This window comes from Athene cunicularia (genome assembly GCF_003259725.1).
Source record: "Athene cunicularia isolate RWA chromosome 23 unlocalized genomic scaffold, athCun1 chr23_part1, whole genome shotgun sequence".
In the NCBI taxonomy this organism is placed as follows: domain Eukaryota; kingdom Metazoa; phylum Chordata; class Aves; order Strigiformes; family Strigidae; genus Athene; species Athene cunicularia.
The window spans coordinates 4,581,629-4,601,726 of record NW_020799130.1 but is presented as its reverse complement, the minus strand read 5'-3'; the positions used below and the strand labels follow the sequence as shown (position 1 = coordinate 4,601,726).

Genomic DNA, 20,098 nt, shown 5'->3' with positions numbered 1-20,098 from the left:
GTCCCGTCCTGCTTGTGTCCCTCCGTGACACCCCCTCACCCGGCTCCCCCGCTGCCTCCGGCAGGGCCCGCCGCGCTGCTCCTCCCTGCAGGCCCCAATCATGCTGCTCTCGGGGCACGAAGGAGAGGTGTACTGCTGCAAGTTCCACCCCAACGGCAACACCCTGGCCTCTGCTGGCTTCGACAGGCTCATCCGTGAGTACCGGGCACCGCTGTCCTAGCTGGTGCTGTGCGGGGCTGGGGACCATAGGATTCTTCTGTGACGGGGTTTGATCTCAGCCCTTAGCTTGCTGGGTCTTGAGCGTGAGGTGCTTCACTAGGAGGGGTGTAAGAAACTTCTTTCAGCTCCTCTGGCAGGTCACTCTCCAGCTGGGGTGGGCCCTTCCTCAGGTGGGGCTGGTACCGGGCCGTGCTCCTCACAGCCCTGTGTTCCCTGTCCCTTGCACAGGTTACTGTTGCTCCACGTTTGGCTGCAGCAGTGACCGTCTGCAGAAATGCAAGTTTTAGTGCTTTGGCTCGCTGAGGTGAAGTTTGTTATTTTTTGTAATCAAGCTTAATCTAAAACCATAAATGAGCTCAAACCAGCTGTCTGTCCTTCCAGGGCTCAGCCGATGCTTCTTTACAGGTCCACATCAGCCCAGATGGAGGCAGTTGTGGTTACAGTACTGAGTTTGGTTTGCTGAGTTCCTGCAGAACTGCTTCCTCCACAGCAGGGAGTTGTTCCCGTGTTTCCCGTACTCACCTCTCCCTTCCTTTCCCCCAGTGCTGTGGAACGTCTATGGGGACTGCGATAACTATGCCACCCTGAAGGGCCACAGCGGGGCTGTTATGGAGCTGCACTATAACACAGATGGCAGGTAAGTGGTGTGTGGGCAGAGTGTCTGAGGGATGAGCTTTCTGCTGGCCAGAGCCCCTCAAAGCACCTCGTCCTTGTCCCACGCTTGCAGTGTGGCTTTCTCAGGTAAGGAGTGATGCCTGCTTGAGATTAAGAAAAAGGATCTGGAGTCACCTGTTGACCCGCTGGTGCCCAAGTATCTTGAGGAACATGGGAAAGTTTGTGTTGGTCACATGGGAAACAGGAGGGAAAGAAAACAAGTGAGAGATTTGTTAGTTTGAAAGGCTGTTCAGGTGTTGCACCTGAGCCAGGATTGTCGCTGAGCTTTCCTTCCTGTGTTGATCCCCAATAGTGTTTGAGGAGGTGGAAAATACATGTGTATCTAGAAACGGGGTTTAATGGGAGTGTCTCCAGTGTAGCTGCTCTACTGTCAGTCAGCCTGCTCTGAAATGCCACCTTTGTCGTGCTCTGTGGGGGAGACTTCATGGTGTATTCCCACGGCACGTCTCAAGCGTTGACTGCAGAACTTGGGAGGAAAAAAGGTGGGAGGGGAGAAATGCTTCTAAAAGAGAGAACCTCACAGTGATTCTCCTCTGCAGCATGCTCTTCTCAGCATCCACAGACAAAACCGTGGCTGTGTGGGATAGTGAGACTGGAGAGAGGGTGAAGAGGCTGAAGGGCCATACCTCGTTTGTGAACTCCTGTTACCCGGCAAGGCGAGGACCCCAGCTTGTCTGCACAGGCAGTGATGATGGGACAGTGAAGGTCAGTGCATTGTGTAAGGAGATAGTCTGCAATGAAAGTAAGATTGGATCTTTGAAAGAATTTTGGGGATTTTTAAGCGAGATAAATTCACCCATTTTTTACTCTTATAATTCCGTTACCTAATAACTTTGATTTCACAGATAAAAAATTTGAAATAAAATTTAATTGTTCCTTTTCTGCTGTAATTCTTTGGGGGTGTGTGGATTAAGAAGATTCACCTGCTCAGTTGTACTTTTTCAGCTGAACTGCACTAACAAAGCATGAGAAAGGCAAGCTGATAATGAAATCTCACACAATTACCCCTTCTATCCCCCACACTCCTGTGCTCTAACCACACCAAGTTTTTACTGTGTTTTCTGTAGACATCTCCTGAGGTCAAAAAGAGGATTTCAGGAGAGCAATCTGAGTCTTTGCTAAGTGTCTGTGCAACTTCCTGTAATTTTATCGTTAAATATATGCGTAACATCTGCATTATGATATAACATACAGTGTATTATGATATAGAATTTATTTATAATTATTAGTAATATCTAATGCAATAATGAACAAATTATTTATGATATATAATACATATAATATATGCATTAAATACATGCAGCTTTTACAACTGCCGTGTCTTTCCAGCTGTGGGATATCAGGAAAAAAGCTGCTGTCCAGACATTTCAGAACACGTACCAGGTCTTGGCTGTAACTTTCAATGACACCAGTGATCAGATCATATCCGGGGGCATCGACAACGACATTAAGGTAGGACACCTGTGTCCTCGTGTGCCTTTCCGACCACACACATCTTTTCCATCTTGTCACATCTTGCATTGGTCAAGGACAAATGTGGGAGCCTGTTGGTTAATTTTTACAGTCACAAGAACCACGCGGACCTGCTGTGTCCGACCTCACTGTTGGTACAGGGCCAGTAAACTCTGAAGGAGTTGCTCCAGGGCTGTTTGCCATGTGGCAGCCAGGGCAGTGCTGGTGTTGCTGGCTGGGTGTCCCAGCACTGCTGTCACCCGCTGCAGCCTGTACCTTGTGCTGGCTCTTCTGGCAGCCTGTGCCTGTCCCAGAGCCTCTAGAGCTATATATGAGGTAAACTAAAGAATATGTGGTGACACATCCACACTCTGCCCTCTGCTCCAGTTTACAACTTTGTCACCTGCTAGTGTGGAAAGTTCTTGTTTAAGAGTGAGCTCAGTGTTTCATTCAGCTGGTAACGGAGGTTCTGCTGATAGCTCTATGGTTCAGTCTATTTACTGTCCTTTTAGCCTCAGGCTCCAGCCTTACCTGGGCGTGGGGGGCACATGCTTGTCAGAGAGACATCACTAAGTGTAGCACTGCCATGGGATCTGTTCCGACTGCCCCTTGAAAGACTGTCCCTCTTCAGGAAAGAACAGCATGGAATTTTGGGGATTGGATAACTGCTCTGTGCCATCAGTCAGTGGAATTTGGGAGCTGGGGGAACTCTAGCCATGTAGAGAAGGATTCCTACGTGCATGGGGCTGCTGACCTTGGTGGTTGGTTCAGTTAGAAGTCTTCTAAGGAGCAAATTCAACTTTTTTCTACAACACACATAGAATTCTAGCCTCATATTTTAGCCATTCAGACCCCACCAGCTGGAATCAAAAGCTGATGTCACCAGCTGACTGATCACTCCCAGTGAGGAAGGCTTTGGAATCAGCAGTTCCAACAGTCTTGGCTGTCTTTTTGTTAAGCTGCAATGTTGTGTCTGAAAGGTGTGGGACCTTCGCCAGAACAAGCTCACTTACACCATGAGAGGACACGCAGACTCGGTGACAGGCCTCAGCCTGAGTTCAGAAGGCTCCTACCTGCTCTCCAACGCGATGGACAACACAGGTACGTCCTGCCTGATGGGAGAGCACAGCTTTGCACGGCCTCCAGGATGGAACAGCTTCAGTTGTTTGAGGTAGAAAAAAACAAGAGCTAGACATGGGGGTAGGCTGAAGGGAGTTTGGCTCTGGAGGTAAATCTTGAATTCTTGTTACGCTGGTGACAGTCACGTCCTTTGTGGGGAGGGAGCAGCTGCATCAGAAGGGTTTGTCATGGTGAGGACACAAGCCACAGCACACGCTATTTGCGCAGACAGTTGAGCACAGTCTCGGTCTGGCTCCTGTCAGGACAGTTTGGCTCTTCCCCGCAGCAGGGAATGACAGCGGAATGTCCAAACGGCCTGTCTCCTGTGTGGGGTGTTCAGTGAAGCTGATCTGATCAGAAGCATGATCACAGAGTGTGTTAGAATAAAGCAAAATGCTCATGTAAGGAGGTGGTGGCTCGTTGGTGTAATAGTTGTTTTGGATTTTTCCCCTCCTGTTGGCAGTGGTCTTGGTGTAATTATAAATTTCTGCGTTTGACCTTTCGTATCAAAGCTTTCTACAGGGGAAAGCTGCTCCTTTCCTTTTGCTTCTGGGGAAACCTAGGCATGAAGAGAACAAGGAGCATGACCAGGTCTTTGCTCGTTAGTGGCACGTCTTAGGAAAAGGAACGTTTCCAGAAGCTGACCTTGCCCACAGGTCTCTGCCTTCTTCAGCTAATTACTGTGAGCTCTCTTGCAGTTCGCATCTGGGATGTGCGACCATTTGCCCCTAAAGAGAGATGTGTGAAGATTTTCCAGGGGAACGTACATAATTTTGAAAAGGTGAGTGTACTGCAGACCAAAACATGATTTTCTGTTGCTGCTATTAACTCTTCTGTAAATTGTTTTTTAAATTCAAGTTTAAACCAGAAAGGCTTTAATAAGAACTCAAAGAAAGATAAATGCACAAAGTGGGATTCCAATTAAAGCCGCGGTAACAAGATTTCTTTGCTTGGTTCAGCTATAATTAGCTGTAAATTAAGAATTTTCTACATTTACTATCTACTTTATGTAAAATAACAAGGCACTGGATGTTTCCAGCAATAAAATAAAATCTGTAATTACCATCTCATCTTCCGAAGGGAGATCATTAAAGTGGTGCTCATGATGTTTAAAGTCTTGTGGTGATTTTCAGTCAGGCAGAAGGGGAAAACTAAATCTTCCTTTGGAAATAGACCTGTGTGTGTTCTTTTATTTTAGAATCTTCTGAGGTGCTCTTGGTCCCCGGATGGGAGTAAGATAGCAGGGGGCTCGGCTGACAGGTGAGTTCCACGGTGTTTATCTCTCACCATCAATCCCAGACGGTTTTCCAAGCACTCCTGAAGTGAGATGGATCATGTCAAAAATGAATCTGAAGACCCAGAGTTGTGCATAGAGGTGTGATGATCTGAACCATCCCCCGTGATTTTCTGTGAGCGTTGTCTGCCCTGGTTACAACAGGCAGTGGAGGAGTGCAAGTTGTAAAATCACCTTATTGTCAGAAGCTGACCAGGGATCTGCATTACTGCTGCTGTTCAGCCGCAGGATCCAACACGAGAAGCAGCAGCTGACAGGAGTGTGCTTGTCACTGGACTAGGTCCCTTGTGTCGTCCCAGCAGATGCTTGTGAGAGTTGTCAAGATGCAGGGAGTCTGGAGAAGTGTGGCAAGTGTGGGGCTTGTGCTGGCAAGGAGCACAAATACCAGTTAAATTGCTGCGGGCACAAGTGGTGTTGCAAGGATCATTCTTGATCCTTCCTTTAATGAGTAAGAAGAAATAAAGATCTGACTAAATTAACACATATTGGACTTTTAAGTGAGATATCCTGTAAATTGAGGCAACTAAAGAGTAAAGTGGGTGGAGGGAAGAAACCAGCAGATCATCCATGCCAGACACTGAAGGTCACTGCAAAGGACACCAACCTCTGCTGGATCAAATCCAGATGCACTCTCAGTGACATTGAGACAGGAATTCCTGCAGGCCGGAGTCCAGGGCATGGAGCAGTAGTAATCAGCAAATTTAATGAGTTTCTGATAGAGGATAGGGAGAACTTTAACTCTCTGTCCAGATATAATGGGGCCAGCTATCACATATAGTGGCTGAGACGTGACTCCTTTCCAGTCGTGCTGGGCTGCTGTGTGCGTGGTGGGGAGTGCCTGGGGGTTAGCCTGCTGAGGCTGGGGCTGATCCCTTCAGCACTGAAGTGTGGTGGGTGTCTTGGGCATTTAGGTTTATTTCTCCAGATGCTGATGTAGCTCCACGGTCTGAGAGCAATTTTGTAGTGACATTCATGGAGAAGAGCACACAGCCAGGTCCCAGGGCAAGTTAGATAAGGCTGCTCAAATCTTTCTGCTATCTCTGAGCTTTTAAACTTCTGAGAAGGAGTATCTGCTTGGGGGAAAAAAAAAAGCAAACAAGATTAAACAAATATTTGTCTCAGTGCAAAATATTTCCCCTACTATTAGTCTCCTGCATTATATGGAGTCTGTGTCTACACTGGAGGGACAATTATCTGATTTTTTTTTTTTTTGCTGTTAAGCCCTTCAGAAGGGTTGTAGTAAAATCAACTACTTAAAGTGCTTGCTTACTTTGCAATACCAAATTAAAAACAAAGCAGCAGAGTGGTTTGAGAAAACATTAATACAGTTCTTGCCTGCTAGATAAAATAGTTGTGCTTGAAGAAATGCTGCTTTAAGTAACATCCATGCCTTAAGTTGCAGGCTTGAATTTTTCCCTTTTATATTTTTCAAGGAAATAAGTCAAAGAGTAACAGCAGCCTGAAAATGAATGAGCCTAACAAAGCAGGTCTGCCCTGTGTTGGTATCCAGAGTCCTCTCTGTTTAGTCAGCAAGTGTTATAAATTGCTTTTTTTGGGGAAAAGAAGCTCAGTTCTGTTTCAGCTAAAAGACAGACTAGTTGTACAGGCAAATTTTGTGCTTCTGTCTGGTCTGCAAAGCCCCAACAAATGGAAAGGAACAGGTGAAATTGAGGGATCCGTTGTTGGTAGCATTGTGTAAGCCCAGAATGGTCCAGGGTTGGTGCTCAGAGCCTGGCTGTGTGCGGGGCTGGTGAAAGGGCTCTTGATCTCCAGCATGTCTGAGTTCGTGCAGGCAGGACACAGGCACGTACAGTGCCATTTGCAGCCACCTTCCTTTGCAGGATTGTAATGCAGTACATTGATTTTACACGTGTTTTATGGGCTGTCGCCCATGCCCTCACCCCCTGCAGTCCCCTGTAAATAGCCGTGGTGATGCCTCTGGGCTGTGCAGGCAGCAGAGCTGCCCTTGATGCCAAACCCAGGCAGTTACAGCCCTGCTGCTTCCCACTCTGCTCTGGCAGATTGTGGTTCAGCCGTCAGACGCCTCCCTAGAGAGCGAAATGAGAAGGCAAGGTGAGTATAATCCAGAACTGGCGGCTTTCCCCAGCTACCCATTTTTAATCAGAGCTGTAAACCTTGTAACAAGTGCCATTTCACGTGGCGAGGCCGTTGTGTTTGGATGGAAGGGAGGGATGCAGTTTCCCTGTGCAGGTGGGGTGCAGCATCGCCATGCCTGGGTTGGAGGATGTTGCTCAGGGCTCTTCTCATTTTTGATGTACTCAAAAATCATGTGCTCTCCCATGGGTGCTCACCATAACCGTGGCCATGGCATTGCTCTGCTGCCTGGTGGAGCTTGTGTGCGGCCACTGTGCTGTGCAGGCAGCAGTCGGCACCTGGGAGGGACAAGCAGTGAGTTGGGGGACAGGGTGATTTACAGCAAGGCACAGGTTCTACCACTCTCTTAAGACCATTTATAAAAATGAATAATGTGAGAGCTGATGCAAGCCTGCTGCCAGCAGTTTCTTTCTGACCTCCTGCCTGAAGCACCCTGGTGGTTTCTTCAGCCTGGGAGCGATGCTCAGGACCTGGGGGGAGCCCCCTCGAGGCCTGTGGGGGGTTTATCCAAGGGCTCAGCATAATCTGATCGGTGCCCTAATAAATGCTGGGAAGTTGGTCATGACTCCAGTGTCACAGCAGAAGAAATCCATATATAAAGCTTTTGCTGGGAGGGATTAGGCTGTAGCAGGGCCTGGAGTAGCACCTGGGCTCCTCCTCACTGCTGGCCAGCCAGCCCAAACCAAAGGGTGTCCGTTGGGCTCGCAAGAAGGTATTTATGAGGTGAGACCCTTCCTCCCTGCTCCCAGTGCTTCTTCTCTCCCTTGGCCCATTGTTGGCGTGATCTTGAGGGTCTCTACGGCCTCACACTTTCAAACCCATCTCCATGCCACGAGGGGTGAAATGTGGCTGCTGTGCTGTGACGGCGATGAGGAGTTTGACACCAAATTGACGTGTTAGCTCCTACTTGCTCAGACCTCTGCTCTTCTGCAGTTTTGCTCCTGAGAAGCTCCTTGTTTATCCACACTAAGAGCTGCATCTGTTTCAGCCTGGGTGGTAAACCGCTGCAGGAATAAGCCGTTGGTGTGGGGGGCAGCTGCTTTTCCTCCTCAAATGCCTCCACTCATAATGACTCTCTTGTAGGTTTGTCTACGTGTGGGACACCACATCCAGGAGGATTTTGTACAAGCTGCCAGGCCACGCTGGGTCGGTGAACGAACTGGCTTTCCATCCAGAGGAACCCATTAGTAAGTCCTCCCCACCTCAAGAGTCAGCTGGGGAAATATTTTCAGGGCTGGCTGAACTGCTGATCCTCTGGAAAACAGCCCCAAAATTGCCTGTGGCCCAGAGCCCCGAGTATCAGGCAGATTTAAGGGTAGCAGACGACTCCTTGCTCCTCTCCAGTAATGGGAGCTGGGCTGGCTGTGCCCTGGGGTCCTGGGCTGAGCGTGGGGGGCTGTGCTGCTCTGTCCTGCCCGGAGGAGCCCTGGGTGGGGGCACTCACACAGCAGTGGGGTGGCTGGTGCCCTGGGCTGTTGGTCACCTCTGCGTGGCCATGAGCTGTGGCAGGGCTGCCGCTGCCTGGGGCTTCTCCAGACTTCCCAAGGGCCATGCAGAAAGGTTTTGGGCTACCTGGGTTTGGACACCAGGGATATATAACCACACATTTGGTGATCACGTGAGGACACTGATCACCTTGGGAGCGTGTCTCCAGCCTGTGGTCTTGTAACTTTACCCAAAAGCTGTAGGAAGCAAAAAAAGGTTCTTTGTGCGCTGGGTTTTGTCCCCGTTCTAGAGGTGTCAGGCACCTGGCACCATGTATCAGTCCTGGGTGAGACAATGCTCGTGGTGGCTTTTTCAGACCCATTTTAATCACCGTGCTTTAGCGAAGAGCAGATTTTTGTACCAGTTTTCTTGGCTCAGCGTGTGGCCCAGGCAGGACTGCGGGGTGCTGTTTGTTTCTATGGCAACGCTTGCACCATCGGCTAGGTCACCACATTGCTCCAGCCAAAACCTGACGAGAGTCAGCCCCGAAGTGAAGCCAGGAGCTCGGCTGTGCCGAGAATGACAGTCTCTGCAGCAGGGCAGTGAGTTATGGGTTTGTTCCCTGGTTATTCATTGCCCTGTCTTCAGATTGGAGACTGCTGGAAGAGCAGAGCGATCTCTCCTCCCCGCTTTGGAGCAGATTGTTTGCAGTTGTATTCTGCTGAGCTCCTCTTTGTGAATCAATCACTCAGCTTAAAATAAAAATTAAAAACCTATCCAGGCGTTGCATGCGAGTTATGCAATTGATTTCTATTAACAACTGGGAATATTAATCTTGTAAATTGCTGCACATCTCCACAACACTCATCTGCACAGGAAGGTGCCTGGGGAGGCAAAATGCAGCAAGATGACAGACACCAGTCCACGAGTTCACGTAGAAATCCCCCAAATATCTCCTGGACTCGAGTAAAACTGTTGTCACTGTCAAGAGCAACACTTCTGGGTCATTCTTTGTGTCTTGAATCCCCTGAAGAGCCTTTCCGGAGTCGGGGCGGTTCAGTGATTTGCTGTAGTGGGGTGCCAGCAGTATTTTGCCTGTTCTGATCGAATAATCACGTCCCGGTGGGGCTTTCCTGGCTAGCCTGTGCCCTCTAGTGGCGTGCAGTCCCGACGGCAGCGCCCTGCAATGAAAGTGAATCCTTCAGGATGCTTGAGAACTTCAACAGTGTGTTTATATGCCTCTCTTTATCATTTTAATGCTTAGACATTACAGGCAGTGCACCGTTACACCTGTCCTGGGACAGGGGAATGGCAGCCACGATGCACAGCGTGTGATTAGGTGTCAGAGTAGTAATTCCATGAAGTGGTTTTCGGGAAGCAAATGGAATTTGGCTTCCGACATCACTTAGGGCGAGCAAAATGAGTAGTTCAACTCAAATGGCGTGTAGTTAGTGGAGGTCTCAAACTGTTGTGCTTAATTTTCATATTCCTCCCTCTCTCTCTCTCTCCCTCTCCCAGTACTCTCCGCGTCCAGCGACAAAAGACTCTATATGGGGGAGATCCAGTGACGCCGACGAGCGACGGTGGGATTTGTGCCCTTGTGGTCTGTGGTTTACAGGAGTTGAATTGACTTTCTTCTCACCGGTGCCAGCCCCCCTCATGCTTGTGGCAGTGGGAAAACGTTGAAGCAGCTCGATGTGACAAGTCGCCCTCTCGCAGGCTGTTATGTCTGCGTGGTCTCGCTGTGCAGCTTTTTTCCACACCCCCTTCTTGGGGGAGGAAGGAAAATTGGGAATTGAAAGGAATTTGGTTTTGGCTATGCCACCGATTATAAAACTCTGACCCAGATCACTTGAAATTGGTAAAATTTGTTTAAAGTCCATATGTGGCTTGTATATTCCCTGTCCGGTTCTCTTGGTTTTTTTTTTTATATGGTCAAAACTGAAATAGATAGCTTTTTACAAGAACTGTGTGGATGGAATTTATTGTTCTGTTTTGCTTTTCTGTTGTACAGTACTACATCAAGGCCTTCACTCATATATAACCCAAGAAACCATAGAATCACAGAACAGTTCGGGCTGGAATGGACCTTAAAAGATCACCTAGTTCCAATCCCCCTGCCCCGGGCAAGGCCACCTTCCACTAGCCCAGGTTGCTCAAAGCCCCGTCCAACCTGGCCTTGAACCCTTCCAGGGAGGGGGCAGCCACAGCTTCTCTGGGCAACCTGTGCCAGGGCCTCACCCCCCTCACAGGGAAGAATTTCTTCCTTACATCTCATCTAAATCTGCCCTACCCTCCTGAGGACGAGTCCTTCCCCCCTTTCCTGCAGCCCCTTTCAGCCCTGGGAGGCCGCTCTAAGGTCTCCCCGGAGCTTCTCTTCTCCAGCTGAACCCCCCCAACTCTCCCAGCCTGTCCTCACAGGGGGGGCTCCAGCCCCCCCAGCATCTTTGTGGCCTCCTCTGGCCCCTCTCCAGCAGGTCCGTGTCCTTCTGCTGTTGGTGCCCCAGAGCTGGACCCAGCACTGCAGGGGGGTCTCCCGAGAGCGGGGGAGAATCCCCCCCTCGCCCTGCTGCCCACCCTGCTCTGGGTGTAGCCCAGCACATGCGTGGCTTTCTGGGTTCCCTCCAGCGTGTGACCACGCCACACAGCTCGGTGTCGGGGAACTTGCTGAGGGTGCCTCGATCCCACTGCCCACGTCACCAACAAAGCTGTTAAACAGCGCTGGCCCCAACCCCTGAGGAACAGCACTTGTCTTCAGAAGAGCAGCTTTACTTTTATTCATGGCAATAAAAATGACCACACTTGAAATAATTATTGGGCTACTGCTGATTCCTATTTTCATGTTTTGAGTAAAATCCAGCCCTCTGCTGTAAATAAATGTAAAGGGAGTGAGTTCCCTGCTGTAAATAAACGTACAGGGAGTGAGTTCCTGTGAGAGGCACAGTGTATTCAGCGCTCAGCAGTGGGGGAACCAGCCTGGCTGCATGTCCCCTCCCTCACCAGGCTGGCAGGAGGGTGGTATGAGATGGTGGCAGGTTAGATCTGCACCTCCCGTGCCTGTGGCTCACTGCTGGGACAATGCCGGGATGCCTGCACCCTGCTCAGCATCAGGGGGACCTCTGCTTCTGCCAGACCTTGCCCCGCAGCCACAGCCCCCTGCCTGGCTGACTGCTGCCCGTGCCCCAGCCCCATGGCTTGGGCTGGAAGGGAATGGTCTGCACGGGCCAAGGCTGAAACCAGAGTCAAGCAGACCTGGACTTGGGGCTGACCCTCAGCTGGTCTTTGTGAGAACACGCAAGGGTGGGTTCCCCGTGCCATGGGGCATTGTCTGATGTTAATTAACTTGCCATGAAGAGCACATGCTGCATTTCTCTTCTGAATGTGTCCACCTCAGCTTTCATTCTTTTTTTTCCCCGTTTGCTGCCTTGGCTCAGGTTGCATCGGGAGTTTCTCACCTCTCGTTGCCTTCCTGCCCCGTCCCAGAGGACGCTTCTCGAAGGCTGCAGTTCAGCTGGGTGTGACACTGGAGCATGGACACAGGGTGCTCCCACCCCAGCAGCGCCGCGGGGCTGTCCTGCGCGGTCCTGGCCACTGTTTGACCAGGATGGATCTGCTGCAGCCACCGGGTATTTAAGAGCTGGGAAACTGGGACAGTTTGTGCAGTAAAAAGGGAAGCTCAGGGTCCCCCGGAGAGTATTTCTTGTCCCTGCTTTCCTGCTGTGGGCGGAAGAGGATGGCATTGCTTGGGGCCTAAACAGACCCACCAGCTTTTAAAGAGACAGGGGAATGTGGCTGCCTGTTCCCTGGGAGGTGAGAGGGTGTCTCCTGGGCACAGGGTGTGTGGCACTGTCCCTGCTCCCTGTCACCAGGGACGGCTCCTGTCCCAGTGCCATGTCCTTCTGCCAGCAGGTGGCTGCAGGCTGCCCCGGCCCTCAGGGACGTGGGGCCTCACTCACCACCGTGAAGCCTTTGGGGCTGGATAAGAGCTCGTCTCTGCTCCTGGTTCCTGAATCATCGCGGTCGAAGTGACTTTGGGTACAGACAGAGGTGAGCAGGAGAGTTAAACCCATCCGTCTGGGTTGAACTGTCAAGAAACCATCAGCCCCGACTTGTACCTCCTTCACTGACCCTCTTCATACGTGTGTTGATGGATTCGAGCATCAGGTCTGAATGAGACTCAGCAGGTTCAACTCCAGGGATGATCAGCTTCACCTGAGTGGGTCTGGTCCTTGTTGGCTGCTGACATCCACCTCCCCCCATTCCCCGAATCCCAGCAGGAGCCCTCAGGAGCGGCTGCGGCAGCCCCGGGACTCTGTGGCTGTCCCTGTGGCACTGCCTCGATGCCGTCTGTCCCCGCGGGGAGAAGCGCTCACGGCTGAGCCAGGCGCCGGGAAGGTGAGGGCGCAGCCACGGCCAGACCCATCGCCAGATCACGGTGAATGAATGTATCCGACCGCAAACAAATCACCCTGCAGCTGAAGAGGCGGGCGGAGAGAGCTGGAGGCAGGGGGAAGATTTATTTTTAACTCTGCAGAGTATTAAATAACGTGCCCTGAAACACATGGAAATGGGAGCTGGGACTCCAGCCAGGAGCGCCGCGACTCGGGGCCGACCTCCCCGGACCCACCGGAGCAGCAGCCCCTGCGCCTCTGTCCCCTCACCAGGGGCTGCCAGGCGAGGAGGGTGCTGGCACGTGGATTTAGTGCTTAATTAGACCCTGTTACAGTCCTCCAGGGTTTATGGTTTTATTTGAATATATGCCCAAGTGTCAGAGGGAAGAGAGACTCTTGGGGCTAAACCGGTGGTGCCAGGATGATAACCTTGCAGGCTATTGAATCATGCTCGTTTAAAAGAAAAAAAAGGGGGGGGGTGTGTTTTCCTAACTCCTAACCCAGGAACCTTCAGGGAAGTAAGGGAGGGGCATCTCTCTCCCCCTGCCCTGAGTCCTGGAGGGGTTTGCTGGGCAGTGATTGCTGTGCCCAGGGGTCCCACAGAGCCTGGGGCTCCCATGCCAGAAGTTCAGCAGCATCGGGCAGTGGGGGCTGGATGGTTTCCCCCCACCCACCCAGGGGGGGTCACCCCCTCCATCACACCGGCATGGGCGTCTGCAGAGCCGTGACCCAGATCGGGGAAATGATCCGGATTATTGCTAAGCCCCCAGCCCCGAGGGAGCAGCCAGGCAGATGGAGCCAGGCGCAGGGGCAGGTGGGCAGTTTCTGTTGAGGGCATCTCCCCCCTGCATGCATGGCCACCACCTGAGCACTAGCAAACTCACTGCAGCAGTGAGCACCCAGCCCAGCTTCCCAGGCAGGTCCCTGTGTCCGTCCCAAGCGCTGCAAGAGAAATCTCTACTCCCCAGCGCCAGGGAACCTGTGGATCAAGTAAGTGTTCGTTAACAATGGAGGGTGAGGAGGGAGACATGGCCGGGGGCAGCTCTGAGTTACTGCTGCCAATTACCATCTGCAGTTAGGGCTGGATCGATGCCCACCCGCCTGCGTTAGTGATGGATCAGACCATGTGCTGATGTCCCAGTCCCCAGAGAGAGCTGAAAGTTAATTTGGGAGAAGCACCTACTTGCTCCTAAGGGGACACGTGGCATCCTGGCTTGTGTCAGCACTGGCGTGGCCAGCAGGGACAGGTAAGGGATCTGAGCCCTGGGCTCGGCACTGGGGAGGCCGCCCCTCGCTGAGTGGGTTCGGTTTTGGGCCCCTCACCCCAAAAAGGCCGTTGAATGACTCGAGCGTGGCCAGAGAAGGGCAACGGAGCTGGGGCAGGGTCTGGAGCACAGGTCTGCTGGGGAGCGGCTGGGGGAACTGGGGGGGTTCAGTCTGGAGAAGAGGAGGCTGAGGGGAGACCTCCTGGCCCTCTGCAACTCCCTGCCAGGAGGGGGCAGAGAGGGGGGATGAGTCTCTGGAGCCAAGGAGCCAGCGCCAGGCCCCGAGGGAATGGCCTCAAGCTGCCCAGGGCAGGGTCAGGCTGGCTCTGAGGAAGGATTTCTGTGCAGAAGGGGCTGTTGGGCGTTGGAATGGGCTGCCCAGGGCAGGGGGGAGTCCCCGGGATCCCTGGAGGGGTTGAAGAGTCGGGCTGAGCCAGCGCTGAGGGATCTGGGGGAGTTGGGAACGGTCAGGGTGAGGGTCATGGTTGGGCTGGAGGAGCCTCAAGGTCTTTTCCAACCTCGATGATTCTGGGATTCTGTGTTCAGTGGATCATAACCACGGCACCACTGGGACGATTTGTGAATTTAATGCAATTTGTTACTGGGGTGGTACTTGGAGCTCGGTGGGTTCAACACTCTGCAGAGCCCCACTGGGCTGGGGAGCACAGGTGGCCCTGTGACACCTTCCCCCAGGCTCACCCTTCCCCTGGGCTCGCTGCCAGGCCGTGGGGGCTACCGGGAGAGCTGGGCACCCACCACAGGGGCTGGGACCCACCGTGAGGGCTGGCACTTGCAGCAGGGCTGGCTGGCACAGGACTGTGGCAGATCCTTGTTGTGTGAAGTGGGGACTGCAGGGCTGTGCCCTATGTGTACGTACAAGTGCACACAAGTGCACACAAGCACGTGCATGCACATCTGTGCACACACATGCGGGCACATACTCATATGTGCACACACAAATGCACCCACGTGCACGCGGGTGCAAACACGCGCACACACATGTGCACGCGCACAGCCACATGCACCCACAGGTACCCACTCACCCCACACACCCCCCAGACTCTGCCAGGGCCAGCACTGCCACCAAGCCTCGGGGACAGGGCGATGCCCCTCACTGGGCAGCAAAGCATCTGGGGGGATTCAGGGCCGGTTTCCCCCCAGTTCCCGGCTGCTGCTGGCTGCACCCGAGTGGGCACAGCCCCTCTTGGCTCCCATCCCACGTCAAAGCCGCGCCAGCTCCAGGGCATCGCAGCAGCAAACCGTTAAAGGCATAATCCGAGCACAGAGAAAATTGTTTTCTTAAACAGGTTTATTCCTCCAAGGGAGGTATTTGCTTGAGAGATTTCCACTATAAATTAAATCTTTCTCAGGATCCAGATAAACGGCCCCTGTGCAACAGAGCTGCTGTGGTGGGGGGCTGCCAGCTGCTTCCCAGCCTTTCAGTGGGGACGGGGGGGGCTGGCAGCGACCTCCAGGCATGGCCCTGTGTGGATGTCCCCATCCCTGTCCCCATCCCCATCCCAGTCCTTGACTCTTCAGCAGCACCATCAGCAAGCGATGGTGGCTGGAGGCAGATGGGGTACCCAGAGCACCCCGTCATGGTGCCACAGGCCAGATTCTGCGCTGGGTGCTGGTAATCCCCACGCTGGCCACAACGGGGGCATCACCGGGAGGTCCCAGCCCAGCCAAGGGCAGCCCTGACCCTGCCACCCTTCTAATTACCTCCCTGTCCTTCCTCCAGCGCTTTTCCCACCTTTCCTCACTGCTGCTCTGAGGCTTCTAATGAATTTTGATAGTTACAATAAGCAAGTGATAATTTCTAAAAGAATGGAAAACAATTATTTGCTCTGTTGGGGGATTAGATGATATTTAGTCTCTATTTAATGGAAAACTAATTAAATTACATGAGCAAGTGAATAGAAATTTTTTGTTAATTATGAATTTTGCGAGCTACAAAGGCTAAATGATGATGGATTCTGTAATTTGCCGCGCTTTTCGCTAGACGCTGAGATAAGATGACAGCTGAGAAAGAATGGCGTGAATGCATTTTAATTTCTATATCGATTCAATAACAGTCGGCTGAACAGTGATCCATTAACGGTGATCCACGGGAGCTGACGTTGATTGGCAGGCTGATGGCTAATTATGTTAAAGTCGGGGAAAGGTTGGTTAAATAGACGTGTGTTGATTGCCGAGGTGGTTGGGGAAGTCGCTTTGCTTTGGTTTGCTCTGTCGTGGCCCTTCCCGTGGTGCCCGCAGAGCTGGGTGGGTGGAGGATGCCCTGCGTGGGGTGACACGAGGTGTCCCTCGGGGCTCTGAGTTGCCGGGGCTTGGGGCTGTTCCCAGGTGAAGCCAGGAGGGGGTAGGTTGAGGGTCAAGGCCAGCCGCAGAGGTGCTGGGGGTGGGCTGGTGACCAGATTTGGGCTCCCCATCATGGAGAGGAGCCCTCATCGCAGGGCTGGAGCGTCTCTGGCCCCAGGGCTGGGGTGTCCCTGACCCTGGGGATGGAGCATCCCTGGCCCCCAGGACGGAGCTCTCTGGACCCTGAGCTGGGGCATCCCTGGGCAGAGCGTCCCTGACCCCAGAGCCGGGCTGTCCCTGACCCTGGGACCGGGATGTCCCTGACCCCAGAGCCTGGCTGCCCCATCGCGAAGTCTTGTCACCTCCCTCCCCCTGCCAGGGTTGCTCTGCCACTCCAGCCACTGCTTAATTAGGGACTTATTAGCATGAATCCCAGAGACCTTCACCCCTTGAGCAGCAAAGGTGTGCATGTCACGGCTCTTCGGCCAAAATCCAGACACTTAACAGCCTCTGGAGGGATTTGAGATAAGCACAAACCCCATCCACACTCCCCATTAAGGGGAATTACCTAACCGGCTTAATTACGTGCGACCTGTGCCAATAATTTGCATGTGTTTACCCTGCACTGATTTACATAAAGCATCAGAATAAACATCTTTTACCTGTCACCATAACCCAGATATATGGGACCCCTTCGAAGATTTCTTTGCCAATAAACATGCCAAAAATCATCATTTTGCCTTGTTCTGATGACTTAGTGCCATTAATTACTGCCTGAGTGGGTGAAAGATGCTCACCAGCCCCCTTGGCTTTGACTGCACCACAGCTCCAGTGGGCTGGAACATCCCTGCTGGCCTCTAGCACGGACCTCTCTGAGCAGAGGTTCAGTGTAAATTCGCCCTCAAAATTCACATTCCAAATCATCACCAAGCCTGAACAACTGTTTCAGCCCAAAAGGAGGGAAAAAAATCAATCCCAAGAGCCCCTGAGGCAAAGAAGGGGGCAAAAAAAGCCATCTCCAATGCCAGGGCTAGGGATGCAAAACTGTGATGTCTCCTGGGTGTTTTCTATTAACCTAAAATCCCCTTTTTACCCTGATTTTGCCTTTTTTAAGGCAGGAAGCAGCATCCCCAGCCTGGCTTGCCCTGCAGCAGCTTTAAGCCTCCTTCTTCCCCTAATAACTATTTGCTGGTTGCACTGGGAGCATTGCTGATGCTCATCCTGGGGAGTCACATTTTATTTTTTGCCTCCATTTGGAAATACTGAATAATTCTGGTAATGGATACAAGTACCCAAAGTCTCAGTGTCCCATCAGGGACCCAGCTCTCCATGGCACATCCCTGTCTTCAGCTGAGGGAGCAGAAGCTGCTGGTGATGTGTTTTCTTTCTGTGCCAGAATTTTTTGAGGGGAAAAAAAGGGAAAAAATTGAAAAACAAACAAGTCCTGTGTTGGTTTTCTTGAGCAAAAAATAGACACTTTTGGATAAATATATCAGTTTAGTGAAAACCCCCTATTTCCATGTATTCTGTTTATAGCCCTGGCAGAGAGATCTCTCTCAGGCATAAGGATCCAGGCTTTTTTTTTTTTTTTTACTTAAAACACACGTGGAAGGAGATGATTTTGTGTGCCTGGGGAAGTGATCCCACCTGGCTCCTCCTGCCCTGGGGATGAAGGGCTTGGCTGGGCCGGATCCAGCCCTGCTGCCAGTCCTGGGGGGCTGCCAGAGCCCCTGGGTGAGCAGAGACATCACCTACTGCTGTGCAAAAACTGGGTGTGAGGGTCTCCCCGTGGCTGGTGAGCTCTGCGGTGGCTGTGAGGGCATGTCCTTTCACCACCCCCCTCATGGGATGTGGGGTGGCAGCAAAGAGGAGGCTCAGCCCTGGGGGGGGCGGCTCCTCTCTATCTCCATCCCAAAGATGGGGGCCGAAGCCATGCTCAGGCTGCTGGAGGGCAGGGATGGTGGGTTTGGGATGAGGCTCCGGCATCACCGTCACGGTGGGTGTTGGGGAAGCTGAGGCTCCCAGGGCTTGGTGGCAGCTCTGGGTGCACATCAAAGCCTGTAGCTTCACGGCTCCCTCCCATCCCATAAATGAATAACATGACCCTGAATTAATTTCCTCCTATTATTTCCTCTGTAATCTTGGTCATCGGGATTTTTTCTTGCAAAAATACAAAAGCCAAGGGTTGTGGGATCTGGAGGGTGGCAGGTTATGAGCAGAGCAAAAGACAAAACGTTGGGCTTGTTTCCCACACTGAAATGAAGTTATCTCCTTGTCTTCTAGGGAAGCGCCTTGACGCGCTATATTGACCTTTTTTAATCTAAAATTGATTCCTTGCAAAACTCCACCTGGTCGAGAGCCAGGCAGGATCTCAGCACCATTGTATCAGTTTCCATTATTTTACATCAGGGTGTTTTGCCTTTGTCTGGTATTTTTTGGAGCTGACTGCGAGGGTTGAGCTGAGCAGATGTACCCGGCCATTGCCAAGGAGATGCTATGGGGCAGTTGGGTCCTCATATTTTTTTGACCCGTGGGGTGAAACCGGTCCCTCTGCTCCACATTTCTGCTGTGCTTAAATCACAGAGGAACCCACAAGCTCAGCCCTGAAGATTGGTCTGTTCTCCCCTCAAAGCACCCAGATAACCCCTCGGGCCTTGGGATACCTCTGTCCGTGGGACGAGGGCGGTGGGACCTCTCTCAGACTCTCGGTGAGGACCTGGAGATGATGGAGCCAGGAGTGATGGGGGTGATGGAGTCAAGCCCACAGTGGGGTTGTCACAGTTGGGCCAGGTCCATGGGTGGGATCCTCAGCAGCCTGCACGGCGAGGCGCAGGCACACGCAGGGCTGGTGGAGGTTATACCCCACCGTGTGCTCACCCAGCCAGCCTGAGACAGCGTGGGATAAACGCAGAGCTCCCCATGTTCCAAACACCCACCGGCTCGGTCCGGGTTCAACCACCTCTCCCAGGATGCCCCGATAAGAGCATCACTTAGTGAACCCACTGTGTTTTTGCAGCATGGTTTTTGCATTCACGGAATCCAAGTGTTTTCTGCAAAGCCCCATCCTTCAGCCAGGCGCTGGCCTCCCAAAACACTCCCGGGAGAGCGCAGAACAGCTGGGAGGGAGAGAAATTTCCCCCTCGGAGGATGAAGGGAAAGCTCCCGGTGTGGTAGGTGCTGGAGGCTGGTCCCAGCAGCGTGGGGGATGTGCTGAGCCCTTGCAAGCTTGGATGGGCCAGGTTAGAGCATGGCCAGCCTGACCCCGGCACACAAATGCAGCCGGTACGGAGCTGCACGAAGAGAGTGTGGGGCTGGCTCAGGAGATGCTTCCTTACAAAAATCAGGGCTGAGGGTCAGGCTGGCTCTGAGGAAGGATTTCTGTGCAGAAGGGGCTGTTGGGCGTTGGAATGGGCTGCCCAGGGAAGGGGGGGAGTCCCCGGGATCCCTGGAGGGGTTGAAGAGTCGGGCTGAGCCAGCGCTGAGGGATCTGGGGGAGCTGGGAACGGTCAGGGTGAGGGTCATGGTTGGGCTGGAGGAGCTGCAAGGGCTTTTCCAACCCAGACGATTCTGGGATTCTGTGAAATCATGGAACTGAAAAGCAGAGAACTGTTCCCAAGTCCTTCAGCTGGGTGGCATTTCAGCAGGAGGTTTCTGAGACGCTGGAGAAGCAGCATCCCGGTTATCCCCGGCAGATGTGCGCTCCCGGATCCCCGGAGGTGTGCTGGGAAAACAGAACAAAGGCGAGCGGGTGGGTGGCGGTTGAGGGCCGTGCCTGCACACCCCCCCCTGCCCAGACCTGCCGGAGTGGAGCCTGCGAGCCCCCCCGGGCTTGGCCCGCCTCC

The 20,098-nt window shown here is 52.7% G+C and overlaps 2 protein-coding genes across 3 annotated transcripts in view; one reads left to right on the top strand and one right to left on the bottom strand.

The window, feature by feature from the left end:
* The window catches only part of ZCCHC17 (zinc finger CCHC-type containing 17), a 10,445-nt gene extending 10,343 nt beyond the window's left edge, over positions 1-102 (bottom strand). Inside the window, exon 1 of the mRNA XM_026863238.1 lies at positions 40-102. Within this exon, the coding sequence (XP_026719039.1) occupies positions 40-102 (63 nt within the window). The remainder of the gene's footprint in view (positions 1-39) is intronic.
* The window catches only part of SNRNP40 (small nuclear ribonucleoprotein U5 subunit 40), a 34,646-nt gene extending 24,383 nt beyond the window's left edge, over positions 1-10,263 (top strand). Inside the window, exons 4-12 of one of the 2 annotated variants that reach the window (XM_026863312.1) lie at positions 65-194; positions 763-856; positions 1,434-1,599; positions 2,224-2,346; positions 3,327-3,447; positions 4,164-4,246; positions 4,664-4,725; positions 7,958-8,061; positions 9,818-10,263. In XM_026863312.1, the coding sequence (XP_026719113.1) occupies positions 101-194; positions 763-856; positions 1,434-1,599; positions 2,224-2,346; positions 3,327-3,447; positions 4,164-4,246; positions 4,664-4,725; positions 7,958-8,061; positions 9,818-9,867 (897 nt within the window). In that variant the 5' untranslated portion in view covers positions 65-100 and the 3' untranslated portion in view covers positions 9,868-10,263. Of the gene's footprint in view, positions 1-63; positions 195-762; positions 857-1,433; positions 1,600-2,223; positions 2,347-3,326; positions 3,448-4,163; positions 4,247-4,663; positions 4,726-7,957; positions 8,062-9,817 lie in introns of both variants that reach the window. The other variant, XM_026863313.1, reaches the window with a different exon arrangement.
* Positions 10,264-20,098: the final 9,835 nt, after the last annotated feature.